Source organism: Tupaia chinensis, unplaced genomic scaffold (assembly GCF_000334495.1).
Source record: "Tupaia chinensis unplaced genomic scaffold, TupChi_1.0 Scaffold143747_1, whole genome shotgun sequence".
Classification (NCBI taxonomy): domain Eukaryota; kingdom Metazoa; phylum Chordata; class Mammalia; order Scandentia; family Tupaiidae; genus Tupaia; species Tupaia belangeri.
The window spans coordinates 1-19,415 of NW_006203596.1; the positions used below are offsets into that span (position 1 = coordinate 1).

Below are 19,415 nucleotides of genomic sequence, written 5' to 3' on the forward strand. Positions count from 1 at the left end.
GTGTTCAAAGGTGTGTGGGAGGAGATGATCCATAATCTCTTTGTAGCCTCATCTCCCTGACACTCGCCCTGTAACTTGCACTTTTGTTGCTGGGACTGAGTGTTCCAAATGCCTCCCAGATTCTAGAGAATAGATGTACCTGAGACTGAGCTGCAGAGTTTCAACAGAGAAAGCAAGCATGGGTAGCTTCAGAAAACTGTAAAGTCTGTGAGGAGTGGGAGAGAGTGGAGGTTCCAAGGGTGTCTCTGGCCTCAGTCTCTACACTCACTTCTGCCACACAGGAGCTGGGAAGAAGGCTGGGTGGGAGTTGGAAGCAAGAGTGGGCAAATAGAGCGCACAGGTTCCAAAGGTGGTCTCTGGCCTTGGTACATACACTTGCTTCTCCATAGCAGGATAATATTAATAAATTCATCAAACCAGACTTCTGTAAGTTTCAAAATGCTAAAACCAAATGAAGGAAAAAGGATGTCATTATCAAGTCTTTCTTACAATAAAACTTCCACTTATCAGCTATTGCATGCAGTTCAAAATTCATGACCAACTTAGATACAGACCAAGTAAAAAGCTAGTGACAATTTTTGTAAGATTGTGTTAGTATAAGCATACTTTCATGTACTAAAGATGAATCCACTCTACTTTGGGGAGCATGACTCTTGGACAAGTGTGCAGGAATTTTAACTTCTTAACTAAGCAATTCAAAGCATTAGTGACAAATTGTTTTTCCTTACTCTTTTTGGATTTAAAGGAAATACACATAATATTGAACGTATATGCAGAGATGACTTATTCTTAGTTTTAGAATTTGAAGTAATATGTTCAATAAAATGATAGCAATTTTTTTTTACTTACAGTAACTACAGAAAGTACTCACAATAAAGAAGGAACATGTAATTCTCTCATACAACTTCTGATAGTTTTTATTTCTTCATTATTTTCCAGGATCCTCAAAACAATAGGATTTTACAATGGCAAGATGTGTCTTCATTTCAAAATATCACCCAACTCTCATTCCAACTAATTTCAGAACCAATGTTTGGAGATTACTCGATTGCTGTGCAGAAAAAGTCAGACAGGACAGTGACCCACCAATTTACTGTCGATAGATATGGTAACTAGTTGCTGTTTGTGGTAGTCTTACATAAATGAAGAGGTCAAAGGTGGAGCAACTAACTTCTAAATTAGACTTAAGTTAAAGGAAGTGAAGACGATTTGTTTCCTGCCATTTCCTTTCTTTCTTGGCCATTTGTGTTTTATCAGCAATCCATCTTACTCCTCACTCCTTTCCTGGTTTCTTTATTCTGATCCCTGACACTTTTCTCTATCCCACTTTCTAGAATCCAGACAATCTTTTAGAAAGGGACTGCAATAACAAAAATGCGATGTTCTGAGGACAGAGATGAGAAAAGAGAGGGAATGAATGAATTCTAACTCAGGCACCATCGTGTATGGTGGTAGACCTGTGCTTTATGAACTTGAGGCAGCTGAAACATAATCTGTATAGATGTGCCCATGTACACATGGACTTCAGAAATACCTGGAAAATGCATTGAAATACAAGTTTATTTTGGTGCAATTATTTTTTAAATCCATGCATTGCTTTTTCATGATGCGCATTTTTCATGAACTTTCTGAAGACTCCCTCATCTAGTGAAAAATGTTGCCTGAAAACATACTTAACTAGGTGATTGCAATAATTTTGCTCACTAGCAATCATGGGGGCTGAAGTTTATCTCTTTTTGGCTTGTAGTGTTGCCCAAGTTTGAAGTTAAAGTCAGAGCGCCGCAAACAATAACTATCTCAGATGATGAATTCCAAGTGAATGCATGCGCAAAGTAAGTATTTATTCATGACAGACAATTCAGCATATAAAAGGAGGAAAAAAACTAATAGAACAATGATCTAATGTGCACAGTATAACGTAATGTTCAATATTGACAATGAACAAGTCTGTATTATTTGATTTGGTTATAATACAGTGTATGCATGCTTTAAAAAACCATATTGTACCCCATGAAGATGCACAATGATTATATGTAAACTGGAAATTCCAAAAAGCTAATAAAAACAATAATTGTACACACACACACACACACACACACACACACACACATATTTTTAAAGTTTGCCCCACAGGTAAATAAAAGGGTTAGAGAATGAGAAATAAGATTAACCATGCAAATAAATTATTTAGATGCTTCTATTAAAGTTATTAGAGAAGTAATGAATTGTGTAATATTCGAAAACATAACAAAAAGTGTAAGAAATTACCTCTAAGTAATTATATCAATTGCCTGTGACATTATGACTTAATTTCCTCTCATTTATCATGAATATTTTCTATGACTGCCATTATATTTCTCTGTCCACAGTAATTCAGACTGTGGAATGTATCTCTATAGTTTGCCAATTTTTTCATGAATTCTAATTCCTTGCTGTATAAATATATTTTATATGGCTATACCAAATTCACTTAACTATGCTTTTAATATATAACATGTAGGGTGACCAGCAGATGGTATAATAGCTATGTTGCTGGACCCTCATGTAGTCGACCATGGTTCAAGTCCCAGGCCCGGTGGCTTAAACTCAAGCCAGGTGCGTGTGCATGCATCCCCAAGATCCTAAGAGATGAAAGGAGGAAAAGGGATTGCAGCATGACCATCTCCCCTGGGGGAGTTGGTGATTTCTCACTTTCTGTCTTTCAGTCTCTTTGTCTTTCTGGCAAGCACATGCACCCTATAGCAAAAACCTCTCAAAAAAAAAAATATATATATACACATATATATAACATGTAGACTATTCTAGTTTATTTTCCTAGTAATTAATTAATGAGTAATTGATCATTTGTAGTATGTCTTTGTGTGTAACTATAATAAGTAGCTTTTGAATTGAAATTATTTATTTAAGAAAGATATTGAGAAGCAGAGTTTCCAAGACAAAACACAGAATGGTCTTTTAGTCTTTGAGCTGCCAAACTGGCCACTAAATATGCTTTGCCAATCTTGATATATGACTTGAGAAATTTTTCATTTGGAGAGAATTATTTCTACTGCCTTCTATTTTTTTTAGTGTGATTTCCTTTTTCAAATTTCAAATAATAATAATAATAAAAACAGCTAATATATATTAAGCACCAATTACTAAATTAAGCACTATGAAATTTTCACCAATATGCTATGAGACATTAGCTATTATGTAAAGAGATAATACTATACAGAGAATTGAAATACTTACCAATATTAATGGAGCTTTTTGATAAAATAACTGGGATTTAGACCTAAGCTGTTTGACTTTTGAGCTATGCTTCACTAACTCTTGTACTTTATATAAGTGGTTAAAATATTAATATTTTCCATATTTATTAAATACTCTCCTTAACTGATGACATGAAGATAATTTCTCTTGGATATATTCTGCAGTATACAAAATATAATTCTGATGCCTTAAAAAGTCTTGGAAACTGGTTTTTAGCTTTTTGTTTTGTTTTTGACAGAATTTAAATTTTTCTTTAGATCAAAGAAAAATGATCATAACATTTTTTGAGTTTCAGTACAACCATTGAATGTGTGCCAGAATTCAACACATGTATTAAATGAGAGATCATCGATGATCTTATTTGAAAAGATAACTTCGAAGAAATCCAAGACTTAACCTAGATTCACTTGAAAACTACCCCTATGCCAGACCTTTCAATGGTATTAACAGTTTTAAATTATTTATCTGCCCAATGATATGCAAAAAGACAAAAATTTGGAATGGAATTTGTCATCCCTTAATATTATGCTGTGTCCATAATATCCACGGCTCTAGTTTCTTGAAACTTCTTTAATATCGTATGCTAGACAGATTTGACATTAAATAGTAGTCAGTATCAGCAGTAATAATATTTGGCAACACGATTAGTCCTGGTAGACAGGAGCTACGCTTGCCACAGAGTTATTTCCGTGAAGACTATGAGAACACCATAAATAAAATCAGTATGTCTAGAAGGTAACGTCTGGCGATGGGTTGCCCTCCTCAAACTGTATGACAGTGTCTGTGCATTGTTTTGTTTTAGTGTTCCCTAGGATTTAGCTTAGAACTGCCAGAGAAAACAACAGTAAATTGGGTTAGTTTAGCAAATAATCTCAGATGAATTAGGCTTTTAGGAGGGAAGAATTTATGTGCAGGCAAATAGTTTATTATTATTATTATTATTTATCTTAAGGTTTTTGCCGTAGGGTGCCTGTGCTAGCTGGAGATAGACAGAGACAAGGAGAGGGAAAGTAAGAAATCATCCCTTCCTTCCCCCTCCCCTGCTCCCTGCAGTGGGGATGACCATATCCCAGTCCCTTCTCCTCCATTCTCCTATCGCCATTTTGGGCATGCACACACATGGCACTTGGCATGATTCTTTTTTCAAGCCACCAGGTCCCGAGCTCAAACCATGGTCAGCCAGGTGGAAATTCAGTGCTTTAACCTCCGCACCACCTGCTGACCCCCAGGCAAAAAGATTTTGATAAACTGCATTAACATACACCAAGAGCTTTTCAAATCACACACACACAAAGAGAATATTCTGATCTGAATGCAGATTTATGCTACATGTTTAATGGATGTGACTAAATCTGATAAAAGGTATATTTTATAACTGGATGACAGAAAGATATAAGAAGACATGTTCAGGTGTAACCTCCGTGGTCCAGTCTGAGGCTGGCCTCTATTTTACACATAATAGATCATCAAAACTGACAGGTTACCCTAGTGATTTGAGTGAGGTCAAAGTCTCAGAAGCATTGAGAATGTTTAAACTGAGAGAGAAACATATTACTGGGATGGAAAGAAGAGGCTGTGGAGCGAAGCAGGACCGAGTTTGAATTTTAGTTCATTTACAATGTAGAGCACTGGGTTATGTTTTCACATTTAACTAATCAAGGTCATCCCCCCCCATAAAAAAGATAATGCTATTTATCAATCTGTGATAACTAGGAAAAAAGTATCAAAACCAGTAAATTTAATGAAACTTAATTTTATCGTAGCTTTATATTTGTTATGTTTTTCTAACTTTTAGTGGAAAGAATCCTCAAGTAATGAAAAACATTCAAATCAACTAGATTTGCCTTTAGTTGAAACTTAAAAGAACTCAAATTACGGTTTGCTGTGTTTTGGGAGAAAATAAGGCACTAATTAAACCTCACCCCATAAGATATCCTACTTTTAGTCAAAGCACAGTTAGTGTATGCCAATTTTCATACATTCTACATCTATTGAATGGTAAAGTAAGCATCGTTTAAATATTGATCTGGGTGTATTTTAAGATCCTGGGTTATCCAAGTTTTACTTTTATGCCTATATAGTTTTTGTTCAAGAAAGAAAGTGCTAATATTACGTAATATTTCTATCAGATTAAAATAGAATTTTTCAAAACTTAGTTTAAGAATTATATCTTATATACTGATGTTTTAGATTAGTTTTTATGCCTATATAGTTTTTGTTCAAGAAATAAAGTGCTGGGACCAGCAGTTAGCGTAATGGCTATGTCGCTGGACTCCCACGTAGTCGACCGTGGTTCAAGTCCCGGACCCGGTGGCTTAAACTCACGCCGGGCGCGTGTGCGTGCGTGCCCAAGATCCCGAGAGGAGAGTGGAGGAGAAGGGATTGTGGCGTGGCCATCCCCCCTGGAGGGTGATTTCCTGCTTTCTGTCTCTCTGTCTCTCTCTGTCTGTCTGGCGAGCGCACACGCCCTATAGCAAAAAAAACCCTCTCAAAAAAAAAAAAGAAAAAAAGAAATAAAGTGCTAATATTATGTAATATTTCTATCAGATTAAAATAGAATTTAAAAAAACTCAGTTTAATCATTATATCTTATATACTGATGTTTTAGATTAGTTTAGCTTCTACCTTACCTTGAAGTTGATTTTTTAAAAAGCACTTACAGGGGAACAGCAGATGGTGTAGCCGTTATATTATATTGTTAGACTCCCACATGGCCCACTGGTTCATATCCCAGACCTATGGCTTGAAAATCACATCAGGTACATGGTGCGTGTGCTTGCCCAAGATCCTGGGAGAAGAATGGAGGAGAAGGGACTGTGACGTAGACATCCTCCTGGGGGGTGACTTCTCACTTTCTCTCTCACTGTCTCTGTCTCTTACTCCAGTGAGCGCACACACCTGAAGGCAGAAACTTTGTGGGGGGGAAAAAAGAGTTATATTATAACAAAAAAATACCTAATTTAACCTAAATTCTATGAGGAAGATAGCACCAATAAGTGTGAACTCCTAATTGAATCAGGTTGTGTTGAGGGTCTCATAGATTAGAGATTTTATATATAATTTCTGAGGAAGACCATACAATATCACTAGAGTATCGTTCTTTGTAATTGTAAGTATACCTTCTCTCACTAGATACACCTTCGGCCAACCTGTGCAAGGGAAAGCCCAAATCCGGGTGTGCAGAGAACTGTACTCCTCCGGGACCTGTGAGAACGACCAGCACAAGATATGTGAGCAGTTCGTTGCGCAGGTACAGACCATGGTCTTTCCTCCGAAGAGCTACTGTTCACTTTTCATTGTTATTCTTCCTTCGGTTCCATTTATAGAAAGGACTTAGCACTGTCTTTATTTTGTGTAGAAGAGAAGGTACAGCTATATAAAATATAATTACAACAACTCAGTGGAATCACTACAAGTAAAGAATGGCGGAAAAGCACAGTGTGTGACAGGTCTCTGATGCTGGAGGTCGTGTCATCGCTATCCACCTGCAGGTTAATTGCACTTGTAGAATCTGAAAGATTTCATTGGCCTCCTTATTTATTTATTTTTTTGTACCACCCAGGTGATCTCCCTGATCTTTCTTAAGAGAATCATTAATCATCCTTTGAATGAATGTATCCTTGATTTACTCACCACAGAACTGAGCATTATCCTTAAGAAACAGCTTGTTTGCAAACATCAATGGAATGCTTTTAATAATTATTGTGTGGCTCTCATGTAATTTAGTTAGCCATTTTTTTCCTAGGTATGTTCACTCAGCTAATTTTTTTGTTTTCCTGTAATGAAAAATATAGCAATGAGCAATCTGGTAAAACTAATTTTATACAAAAGATTATTTATTTACTTATTCATTTCAATACCTTCAAATAAATTTCTGGAGTCAAAGGAGATATTGATGACTGACTAATTGGTAATAGATAGCTAGATAGATAGGTAAGATTAACTTTAGAAAATATTAACGTATTGTTGTCTAAAAAGTTTTTAAGTGTTCAAATTCCTCCCAGCAATACAAAAAGGGTCTTGAAGAAGTTCACAGAAATGCATGTTATGAAAAAACTATGCATAGATCTCAAAGTTTCTTGCACCACAATGAACTCACACTTCCATTGCATTTTTCTACAAACTTTTGAAGTCCTCTCATGCAAGGATACTATATTTCCTATCTACTTCCTGTGACATATTTAGGAGTTTAAAAACTTTTGCCCAGTGCTGAGTCTTCACTCAGCTGAGTTTTATTCCTGTAATGAAAATTACACTTTGAAAGACACAAATATGTTTTATTTTAACTTGTGTTACTTTATTATTAGTTACTCAGAGCACCTCCTTGTATTTTTGTTATGAATTTGAATTTGTTCTTTTGAAAATTCTCCATTCTTCCTGTCCATGTGAAATTGAAACTTTCTTTTATTATAAAAATTTCCCTCCATCTTCTAAGCAAAATTTTGTTCCACGTCTCTTATTTAGATAAGTCAAATCATTGTTTTTGATTGTAGTCATTTTGACATATCAAGGTTAAAAAAAGTCTCTTCTGCCCCTCTATTGTACATGTGGTTTAGCATGTTCTAAAAATTTTCTAAAAATGTCTCTATTAGGCATAAAATTATTTTTTGATTATGTTCTTTCTTTTTAAAATTTGTCAGAGGGTGCATATGCTTGCCAAAGAAGAGAGAAGGAAAAGGAGAAAGCACTCCCCAATGGGGAATGGTCACACTGCAGTCAGTCCTCTCTCTACCTCTCCTTCCCATTGGGTTCCCAGGCACATTCGCACAGTCGGCCATGTGGGGTCTGCTTCCCTCAACCACAGGCCACAGATCATGCCCGTGGTTATAGTCTAAAATAAGTCATCTTGTTTTCTTCCAGATGGATGTTGAGTTGTGTTAGTATCTTAAACACCCTTGCTCACTCTATTCTAAATCATGCCAATAAAATGTATATCTGTTTTTATTGGCTCTTATTTTTATTATTTTCTTTCTCATATTATTTTTGCATTTCTAAATAATTTATTTTAGTTTTCATCTTGTTCATTCCTTTTCTTATTTTCAGTCAATTTTATTGTCTATTAGTATATAAATTTCTTTTAGTCATGAACACATTCAATGTTTTGCATGTTATTTAATTGCAACTTAACACCATAGATTTCGATGCAAAAGCATTATTTTCTTTATACTAATATCTAGACTCTTTTCAACTCACCCAGTATTTTCTCATTGACTTAAGGATTATTGAAAAATATTCTTCTCTTAATTTCAAAGGCATTGACATTCTTCTGGTCACTTTGTGCTATTTCTTTTTAATTGACTGGGTTCAATAAAGTAAAATTGCTTTTTTTTGTTTATGCAATATTTGAGAGTTCAGTGGAAAACACACTCTGAAACCAGAATGCCTAGTTAGCTCTACTACCAAGGTCAGCTACATGACCTTGGGCAAGTGGTAAAACTAATGTACCGTGCTTCAGTTTATTCATCCATATAATGGGCGTAATAGCAGTGCCTGGCTCATATGATAGCTCTGAGGATCAAACAAATTGATGTGTTTTTCATTTAAATTAATAAACACTTTCTATTTTAAAACAAATGTATATATCTCTAATTGTTTATGTTACCAGTAAGAGGTTCTAAATTATTTTAAATGTATGATTTACCTTAAAATTATTTATCTGGCATCACATGTTTGAAGAGTACTTCTGTACCCTCTGATCTTAATGCCTCAAAATGATTTTAATTGCTCATTTTTAAAATATCATTTAGCTCCACTTTTCCATCTTCATTGTTTCCAGTAGAATGTTCTTGAATTCTGTGAAATATAGATTACTCCTTATTTTGTTTGAAATGCTGATGTTAATTTGCCCCTTTCCCTTTTCCTTCTCTTTCTCCTCCTTGTTTAATTCTTTGATCATTTCAACAAGTTTGTCATGTAGAGCCATGGAGTGGGGGGTGTTCTATGGTTGAACTAAAATTCTATATTTTAAAAAAGATTTTTGATCACTAACATTTTCATTGTACCTTCTCTCTCTTTTGTTTCAGCTGCAAACTGGTTGTATTTCTCAAATCGTAAATACAAAGATTTTCCAGCTCTACCGTTCAGGATTTTTCATGACATTTGATATCACTGTAATTGTTACAGAACTCGGGACAGGTAATGATCATATTTCACCAAAAGCCTGAGGATATAGAGTAGCTTACTGAGAAGAGCCTCACTGAGTTAGCAATGTCAACAAAGTACAGATTAATTATTATTCAAAGAGGCAAAATTAAGTGCCCTGCCCAATAGGTCAATTTAAGGATTGATTTTGAATAAGATTTTTCTAATAATATTTAAAATAATAGCAAACCTTTATAGAAATGTTGCATGTTTGTATCTGCTTCTGTACCTGCATCAAGAAGAAAAGTGCCCCTCCGAAGAAACCGAGCTAAACAAATGAATCAGCCGTTTGTTTAACTTTGTATAAATTAGTTCATAAAAAAATTCCCAAGGTTGGGACCAGCGGTTATTGTAATGGCTATTTCGCTGGACTCCCACGCAGTCGACCATGGTTCGCGTCCTGGATTCGGTGGTTTAAACTTACACCAGGCGTGTGTGTGTGCGCGTGCCCAAGATCTCAAGAGGAGAATGGAGGAGAAGGGATTGTGGCGTGGCCATCCCCCCTGGGGGGGTGATTTCTCCCTTTCTGTCTCTCTGTCTGTCTCTGTCTGTCTGGCAAGCACACGTGCCCTATAGCAAAAACCTATCCAAAAAAAAAAAAAAAAATTCTCAAGGTCTAATCTCTGATTTAATCCAAGAGAGCTGCATCTTCATGATCAAAACCAGATTCCTCTCTATTTATGTAAATGATATTTTATTGGAACACAACCACACTCATCTGTCTCTCTGGCTTAAGTTGAGTAGCTGTGACAAAGACCATGTGATCTGTAACCTAGATTAATTATCAGCTCTTTTACAGAAGTTTGCCAACCTTTGGTTTAATACCACCAAGACATTTGCAAGTACAACAACTATTAGTGAGAGATTTGCAAGATGGCACATAGTAAGCATTCAATAAATATTTGTTAAAAGAATGATAAAAAGAGGACCAGCAGATGGTGTAATGGTTATGTTGCTGGATTCCCACGCGGCCCACTGCAGTTGGAGTCCCGGACCCAGAGGCTTGAAACTCACACTGGCCGTGTGTGCATGCATGCCCAAAATCCCAACAGGAGAATAGAGAAGGGATTGTGGCAGAGCCATCACCCCTTGAAGAGTGATTTCGCTTTCTGTCTCTCTGTCTCTCTGGTGAGCACATGTGCCATATAGCAAAAATATATCTTAAAAAAAAGAAAAAAACTGGAAAGTTAGATTTAATTCAAAAGATAAACCAGAAGGCATTGATTATTATTTCTTATAACTTAAACAGAGATTGGAGTTATATTATGTATTAAGTGCTTTATGTAAATGCACTAGATCAATGTTGTGATGGCATTCACAATGAACGAGTGTTTGTGATATTTATATTCCTGTTCGTAGTAACTTAGCTAGAGATGTTTGACTCTGCTTTTCACTCACTTATTTGATATCACAAGGTATTTCTCATTACTTTGCTATCATACATTTTTCAATATGATAAAAATCTAAATAGTTATCTTCCAGGCTTAGGGAAGATTTCAGAAAGCAAGAGTCTTATATTGGAGATATCTATGACATTCTTCATCATAAAAAGAGTTACAGGTTAGAACTGGAAGACCCAGAAAAAGAAAGGAATTTCACATATTTCCATAATAATTTCATTATTCAGTTTGAAATACTCTACATCCAGATAGTTGTAGCAGGCACTGCAACATACTTCAAAGCACTTACAACTTCCTTCCGAAGTAGAACAGTAATTCTGGGTACAGGAAGTTCTCACGTGTACCCCAAGCTATTTGTTCTTCTGAAACTGTCCATCATATAACTAAATCCCTCCTGACACTACACGGCATTGTTTCTCACAGGAGTGCAGATCAGTGAGAAGACCTCAACCTTTATCACCCAGGTGCTTGGGAGTGTGAGCTTTGAGAACATGGACCCTTCTTATCGAAGAGGCATTTCGTATTTTGGAACTGTGAGTTTGACTGATAAAATACATATTCTCATTTCATTTTCTTAGCTCTTAGGTTGTCCTTTGAAAATTTCTGGACACTTTTTCCTAATTTTATATTATATTTGTTGCTTTAGTATGTCTTAGATTATTAGAAAAGTCTTAAGTTGAAATAAAGACATCGATAAAATTACAGCCATTTCCATAATAGATATGTAATTATATACTATGCATTATGTATATTTATTTGCACATGTGTTTATACAGTTTATATATTTGCGTGTTTGTGTGTATTTTTTTATTTTAGAGATTTTTGCTATAGGTCACGTGTGCATGCCGGAGAGTCAGAGAAAGACAAAGAGACAGAAAGTGAGAAATCACTCCCCAAGGGGAATGGCTGCACCACAATCCCTTCTCCTCCATTCTCCTCTTGGAATTTTGGGTATGCACGTATACATGGCTGATGTGAGTTCCAAGCCCCAGAGTTCGGTACTTGAACCTCGGTCAGCCTTGTGGGAGTCTGGAGATGTAATCACTACACCATCAACTGGTCCCAATATAAATATATATTTATATATATAAACAATAAATATATTACATTATATATAAATATATTTATAATATATTATTGTAAAAATAATAAACACATTCTTTATTATATATAATAAATGCATTATTTATTATATATAATATATTCAATATATATTTATTGTATTACTATGTTATACTATGTAAAAAGTATATTATGATAATATAGGTAATATAAATTAATATATAAACTAATGTACAGTAATTACATAATATACTAGTCTTTGTTTTTTGGTCTACATTCCTAAGAAGAGCTGCTGAAAAGGTGGTTATACTGTAGCTGTGAAGAAAGGGATAGAACTAAATTGCCTCCTCTTGAAACAGATATGACAGTGGGAAATAATCGACTATTACACGGCACAGGAGTTAAACACCTGTGCTCAGTGATAAAGAAGGTAATGTCAGAGCACTTCGAATGAGTCAGAGAGAACTGAGAGAGTTAACAGAAATGCACAAGGCAGACTGGCCACAAATCAAATTACTGAAGGAAAGGCAAGACAAGAAATTCTCACAGAATGCAGAGAAAGAGGGAAACTAAACTGTGATAAGAGAAAAGAAGACAAGGAGAGACCAAGAGATACAATCTACACATAATTAGACTACCTGGAAGAAAGGACAAAATAAGGAACCAAAGCAATGATTAAAGAACTGACTGAAGAAAATTTCCCAGAGTTGAAGAACTAACTAGATCTACAAAAGGAAAAAGCTCACAGAGTACCTTAGAAATTTGATGAAAAGAAAGCAACAAGTAGACATATCCCGATAACATTTTTAAAACTCAGGAAAAAATTAAAATTTTACAAATATCCAGACAGAAAGAACCAGGTTACCTGTAAAGGGCAAAAGTCAGGCTGATGTCAGCTTTTTCTCTTGAAACTCCAAATACTAGAAGGCAATAGAGGACTATCTACAGAGTCTTAAGGGAAAATAAAGCCAAGAATTGTATACCTTGACAAGCTATTATTTCTCTGTGCAAGTAACTGAAAGACATTTTCAGATAAGCAGGGTTTAAGAGGGAAAAGATGCAGCAAGATTGTCCATAATGTTAACACTGATAGTGTAAAAAACAAAACTTCTAAATCACTAGGTGGGCAGCAGATGGACAAAACCTTGTTTTATGCATGTTACATGGAGAAAAAACATTTGCTGTATCATTTAATAGTTCATACAAATAAATTTGACAAGGTATGTCTTAACAAAAATAGAATATGTACAGCCATTCCTTTGGATTAGAGAGGACTGTGGTGAAAACACAAAATGTAGCAAAATAGAAACATTAAGGCTGCATAAAACAGATTGAAAGAGGTACAGATGAGTTACACTCACAGACTGGTTGAATATCCCTATGAAAAAGATTCATATTGGTTCAGAAACCAGTCTATAACCTAGGATGCTCTGATTTGTATAGAACAAGATAAAAGCATTTAAAGATAATGGAAACTCTAAGTCCTAGAAATTGAGTGCACCCAGGCATATAACAAGGTGTTTTACTCTTATAAAACAGACAGTACAGGATATAACACTTGGAAACTCTGTAGCAAGTAGCATAGCATTCACATGAAAGGGAAATGTTCCATGTCTTGATGTAGTTGGTAGCTTAACTGACATAAAAATAATATGTATACTTTAAACCTGTGCATTAAAGATTTGTATTTTATGTACCTGAAATTCATGGAGTAATCTTCCAGTTTAAAAGAACACATTCAACAAAAACGATTGAACTCTGACTTCAACACTTAGAATCTGGTATGAAAGTAAATGCAAAGTTACAAGATAGATAAAGGGTAAACAATTAAAAATTGTGTGTCTGAGTAATATATATTGCTTTGTTAGCTTATTGGCATTGTTTTCAAATCCTAAAATACTTCTAAATGATTGCATGCTAGGATGCAGAGAACTTTATTGTATTTCTAAAAAGCACAAAGGACCGTGTTGCAAAAAAGCGTAGGAAAGTAAATAAAGTTTAAGCACTGGGAAAAAATGATATAATATAGTTTGCTATATAATTTGTGGAAATATTATATAACTTATTGTAAGCATTTAGGAATAGAAATGCATTCCTCTGTAAAAATGTGAAAATTTTGTATTTTAAACATACTAATACTTCTTTTTTGGTGCAGCTTAAATTTTCCGGTCCCAATAATGTACCTATGGTGAACAAGTTGTTGCAATTGGAGCTCAATGACAAGCTTATAGGGAATTACACCACGGATGAAAATGGTGAAGCTCAATTTTCTATTGACACTTCGAACATTTTTGATCCGACATTCAACCTGAAAGTAAGACATCTAAGAGTAGAAGAAGACCATTAGATTTTCCACAGAGAATTTGAACAGCAAAAAAGCAGGAATTCTGAACATTAGTAATCTTTAAAAGACAACTTGTTTTGAGAGTATATTTTAATAAAGCTTTAAGGTTTAGCATATTTTATATCATACAGCTGTTCATTAAATTATATATGAAAATATGTTTAAAAGTATGAAAAGCTAATAGTTTATTATAACGGTGATAAGTTTACTCTATTTTTTTAATTGCCAAAGGACACATACACTTGCAAGAGAAAGACAGAGTGAAAATCCTTCACTGGGGCTTGATCACACTGCAGTCCTTTTGCCTTCTTTTCCAACCTATCAGGATTTGGTGCATGCATGAACACATGCTGGTTCATTTTGTGAGCCACCGGGCCTGGGATTTGAACATGGTCAGCCATTTGGGACCCAGTTACCAATGCATAGCATGTAGCCACTATACCACAGGGATTGTGCAGCTGTAATAAATTCTCTAACAATCAGTATTTTCCTCTGAGAATCTAGGTGTCATTCATGAAGATGATTTGCCATTTTTCCTTAGGTAGTATGGTGCATAGGCAGGGGAGATACTATGATTTCTCTTTCTTCTGCCGTTCAAAGAGTTTTACTGTTTGAATTTCAAGCAGAATTTTAAACAATTTGTCAAACAAAATGTAGCTTAAAGAAAGAGATCCGAAGTCCAATTCTCTGACATCAATGTGAAAGTAAAAATTATACAGGGCCAGACATTAGCACAGTGGTAATGCAACTGGACCCACATAGCCAAGGTGCTGGGTTCATGTCCCAGGACCTCCCTGGGCATGTGGGGTGTACGCACATGTGCATATTGTCTAGGCCAGATGAGACCTAAAGTGGATTAGGTCATCTAGACTTTGTTAGGAGTGCCTCTCTCTCTTTCTCTCTCTCTCATGGAAGAAAGAAAGAAAAGCATTTTTTAAAAAACTGAAAAACAATAGTTCAGTGTCAGTCTAATGAAATAATTAAACAACTATGGTCTTTCTTTAAACAAAAAAGGAAAGTGATATTATTTCACTTTCAATAACAACGTTGAAATGGCAGATGCAAGCTAAGATTCCGCCGTATGATAAACAAGCTTCCCATTCGGCAGTAACTGTCTTTAGAAGTGCTTACAGACCTGAGATCCTTCGCTTTCTTTTATCACTTAGGCCTCATACGTCCAACCTAAGAGCTGCTATCTTCCCAATTGGCTGACACCTGACTACCCAGATGCACACTTCTCAGTCTCACGCTTTTACTCCCGAACGAACAGCTTCCTGAAGATCGTTCCTGAACCAAAGGAACTTAGATGTGACCAAAAGAAGGTTGTTACAGTCCATTACTCCCTGAACGGGGAAGCCTATAAGGGTAACTCAGGCATCAAGTTCTTCTATTTGGTAAGACTCAGTGGGTTCTGGGAATTCTGCCTAATTGTTTATGCTCCGCACAACAGTTATGAAGTCTTCAGGTCACGTTGTCCTAATCTGAAGGTGTTCAGCCTCCTCATTTTACTGGTGGATACTATTGGATCATTAAAAACCTACGAGCAAACACGTTAAATGCTCAAGGAGATTTAAGTTTCCCTAGATTGGAAAAATTTGCTATTCTCTTATTAAGTCTTTTTGACCCCTAGTGGTAGTAAAATATTAGCAAATAGAAGAAAGATGGTGAACACCTGTTTTGAAAAGCATTAAAAGTAATTAGCCCTCTCGGTTTCTTCATTTTGTCTAAGATAAAATGAAGAATAAAAAGACACAAATTTGGACATTAAAGCAGTCCTAGTTTGAATCTCCCATGCTCTCTTATTTATCGTGCAAATTATAGTTCATCGTGGCCAATTGTTTAACCAGTCTCAGCCTTGGCTTCCTCAGTTCCAGATCTGTCACTGCAGATAATAAGGCTTACCTTTCAGGGTAAGCATTCTGTGCCAGGCACAGTTTAAGGACTTCCTGTGTATCAAGTCGTTTAACCACTTACCTTTATGGATAGCCCCACCTGACAGTTAAGGAAACAGAAACAAACAGGTGAACCAACCTGTCTTACGTGACACAGTTAATGAGTAGGTGAAGATGGATTCAAAGCGGGACAGTCTGGACAATTTCAGAGCTTTATGTACCACCTCGCGTGTTGCATTGCACATGGCTCACAAACCACACCAGGCTCCCAATCATCTGTAGTCACTTTCTCTGCTCTTTTCCAACTTGCACAAAGTCTATCTTTAACCTTTGTTTAGGGAAGCTACTTCATCTTGTGAAATAGACTTGTCAGCAGGCTAAATCATGATCTACTGATGATGATACTATGATATAATGCTAGATAATGCACCGCATAGTGTGTTTTCTTTGTTCTGCACAGATGTTGGTCAAGGGAGCAATCTTCCTCAGTGGACAAAAGGAAATCGGAAACAAAGGTGCGTATAATACATTCATTTTAAGCGTACCACGCATCCATATCTTTTTAAAGGAAATACATGGTAATAGAATCAAGAGGTTAGGAAGAACACTTAATTCAACTTGTGGGTGGAAGGTAACAGTTAGCATGACCCAAGATAGCCTACTAAACATTCTGAAGAAGATTTTGGCCTGTTCCTATTATTCCCAGTTCATCAAGTACATTAGAGAGAAGCAATATCCAGATCCCCAGTATTGTTACTACTTTCCAGTCTGTGTAGTTCACATTATTGAACTTATTTGCCTTTAGCACAAAGCCCAAGGTATACTTCCTGTCCATAAGCCATTGACCTAAGCATACCCAGTTACCCAGGAAACCTTTGCCACTGTATCTGTTGATGACATCTCCTGTTTTCACAGGTTGGAAGGGACAGTTCTCATTTCCCATCACCATCACTGCTGATATGGCTCCTGTGGCTGTCATTTTTGTCTATACCCTTCACCCCCATGGAGAAATTGTGGCTGACAGTGCCAGATTCCAGGTGGACAAGTGCTTTAAAAACAAGGTGATGTTCCTTCTATCTCTGATTTGTCCAGAGAGGGGTGAACCATCTATTCCCCATTGTTTCCTTATCTATTACATCCATCACACACCAAGCTCACAATACATGCTAGTATAATTAAATGATCTGGGAATGAAGACATTACCAAATAGACTGATTAATCTTTGGCTGCAGGGGTAAGGCTGAGATGAAGGGGAGGCTATAAAGGAAATGTGATGGCCTTGAAGGGAGTTGAAGGTAAGAATGCACAGAAGAAATATAGGTACAGAAATCTAGAAGGATTTATTTGGAAAAGATTCCATTTATCCAAATGATCTTCATATAAAATAACCACTATCCTCATTCTTTTTCTTCCTCTGCTTCAGGTTAGCATAAAGTTCTCTCAAGAGCAGGGGCTACCTGGCTCCAGTGCTAGTCTCTATCTTCAAGCAGCCCCTCACTCCTACTGTGCCCTCCGGGCTGTGGATAAAAGTGTCCTTCTACTGAAATCGGAGCAGGAGCTGTCAGCCGAAAGTGTAAGGCTCTTGATTTTCTCATTTTCCTCATTTTTGTCTGTACCTCTACAAGTCTTATCTTTCAAATGACGTTTTCATTTGACATGGAAGATGTTGAAAATAGCACATTTTTCTTCCTTTGTTCCTTCATGGATCATACACTTACTTATTTTTCTTAGCTTGCCCTGTGCTCGTAACAGTATGGTATTCTAAGACAATTATAGCAGTTTAAAATTATACCATGTGATTTTTTTAAAGAAACAGATACATAATTATAGATATGGAAATCTACAGTCGAAAGAAATCAGTGTGGAAGGGAATCAAGGGGGAAAAAAGCAAAACAATTAACAGGCCCCAAAATGGAAAATTATCTGTTGATGATAATGTTGATGATAATGTGTTGATGATAATCTGTTGATGATAAAGAAATATCTTTGTCTGGACTGATATGTAGTGTATTCATTCTGGGAAAGTTCATTTTGTATGCTGTAAATGTGTACAGTAATTAAATGTAAAAAGAAAAGAAAAAAGTATAGCATATTAAAAAATATGCATGGATACAGTCTAAAATCATTATCTATTAATAGATCTTGTATTTTCTTAAACATTTGCAGACCAACAATTTCAGAAGGTTTTCAACAATATTATTTCAGTTAATCATTGTTGGATATTTTAAATTTATTTTTAAATAAATACATTTTAACTATATTATAGGTAAATTGATGTTAAATTTATATTATAGTTATACTGAAATCTAATTCAATATTTTAAAATTTTTTTATTATGAAAATTGTACCTGTGTATTATAGAAAATGTGCAAAATATACAAAGGCAAAAAGAAATATTTCAAATCACTCATACTTTAACACTTAGCTTTACATTTTTACTATAATTTTTAAATATCTTTTCTAAAGGCATATATGAAGGGGCTTCAAAAAGCTCAAGAAAAATGCAGATAAGGAAAAACTGTGCATAAATTTTGAAATGTTTTATACCAAGATAAACTTTTACTTAAATTTCATTCTCCATGAATTTAAAAAATTATTATTATTATTATTAATACATTCAATTGCTATACATCATTTAGATTGTAAAGAGACTTTACCCAGCATGATATACACCTCAGTCCAGCCCAGTTGAGAATACTATATACATCCTCATCAACAGATAATAAACCATATCTGTGTCTCACAAATGTCTTACCTCTCTATTTTTTCACAAAATTTCCTTTCCTACACTCTTCCCCTCCCATATTCTCCTTCCACTTTGTCTCTAGTGTCCATAACAATTTTCAATGCTTTTATGTCCTCCAGTCTTTCAGTCTCTACCTTAGAGTGCAGTCAGGGTCATCCGGGTCGTCTGGAGACTGTGGGCCAGGGATTGTGGTTATATACATGTTGGTGGGCAGTGATTGGTTGAATGAAGGATTGTAAAAGGTGGGTTATGATTGGTTGCTTTTGTGGACCAATCATGAGGTGCCAGATATGCAAATCTGAGGGATTCTAAGCTCACTGATTTGCTATGGGAAGTGGCCCATCAGAGCATGGTTTTGAAGGTGAAGTTTTTTTTTTTTTTTTAAATTTTTATTATTATCATAATCTTCTTTATATTACATTGGATTACATATAACTTTACAGTGTATTACATTGTTTTTTCAAAAGGGAATGCCATGCATGTCCGTCAGTACAGAGACATTAATCTCCCCACTTCAACATTCCATATCTTTTCTGTTTTCCCCAATCATTATTTTTATTATTCTAATTATTTTT

At 35.5% G+C, this 19,415-nt stretch overlaps 1 protein-coding gene across 1 annotated transcript in view; it reads left to right on the forward strand.

Moving 5' to 3' along the window:
• Positions 1 to 939: 939 nt before the first annotated feature.
• LOC102476857 (ovostatin homolog 2) overlaps positions 940 to 19,415 on the forward strand; it is a gene marked incomplete at its 5' end in the record, with an annotated part of 53,137 nt that continues 34,661 nt past the window's right edge. Inside the window, 10 exons of the mRNA XM_006164869.2 lie at positions 940 to 1,108; positions 1,748 to 1,832; positions 6,388 to 6,505; positions 9,279 to 9,390; positions 11,220 to 11,329; positions 14,014 to 14,172; positions 15,369 to 15,596; positions 16,555 to 16,609; positions 17,010 to 17,155; positions 17,518 to 17,667. Coding sequence (XP_006164931.1) covers positions 940 to 1,108; positions 1,748 to 1,832; positions 6,388 to 6,505; positions 9,279 to 9,390; positions 11,220 to 11,329; positions 14,014 to 14,172; positions 15,369 to 15,596; positions 16,555 to 16,609; positions 17,010 to 17,155; positions 17,518 to 17,667 — 1,332 coding nt within the window. The remainder of the gene's footprint in view (positions 1,109 to 1,747; positions 1,833 to 6,387; positions 6,506 to 9,278; positions 9,391 to 11,219; positions 11,330 to 14,013; positions 14,173 to 15,368; positions 15,597 to 16,554; positions 16,610 to 17,009; positions 17,156 to 17,517; positions 17,668 to 19,415) is intronic.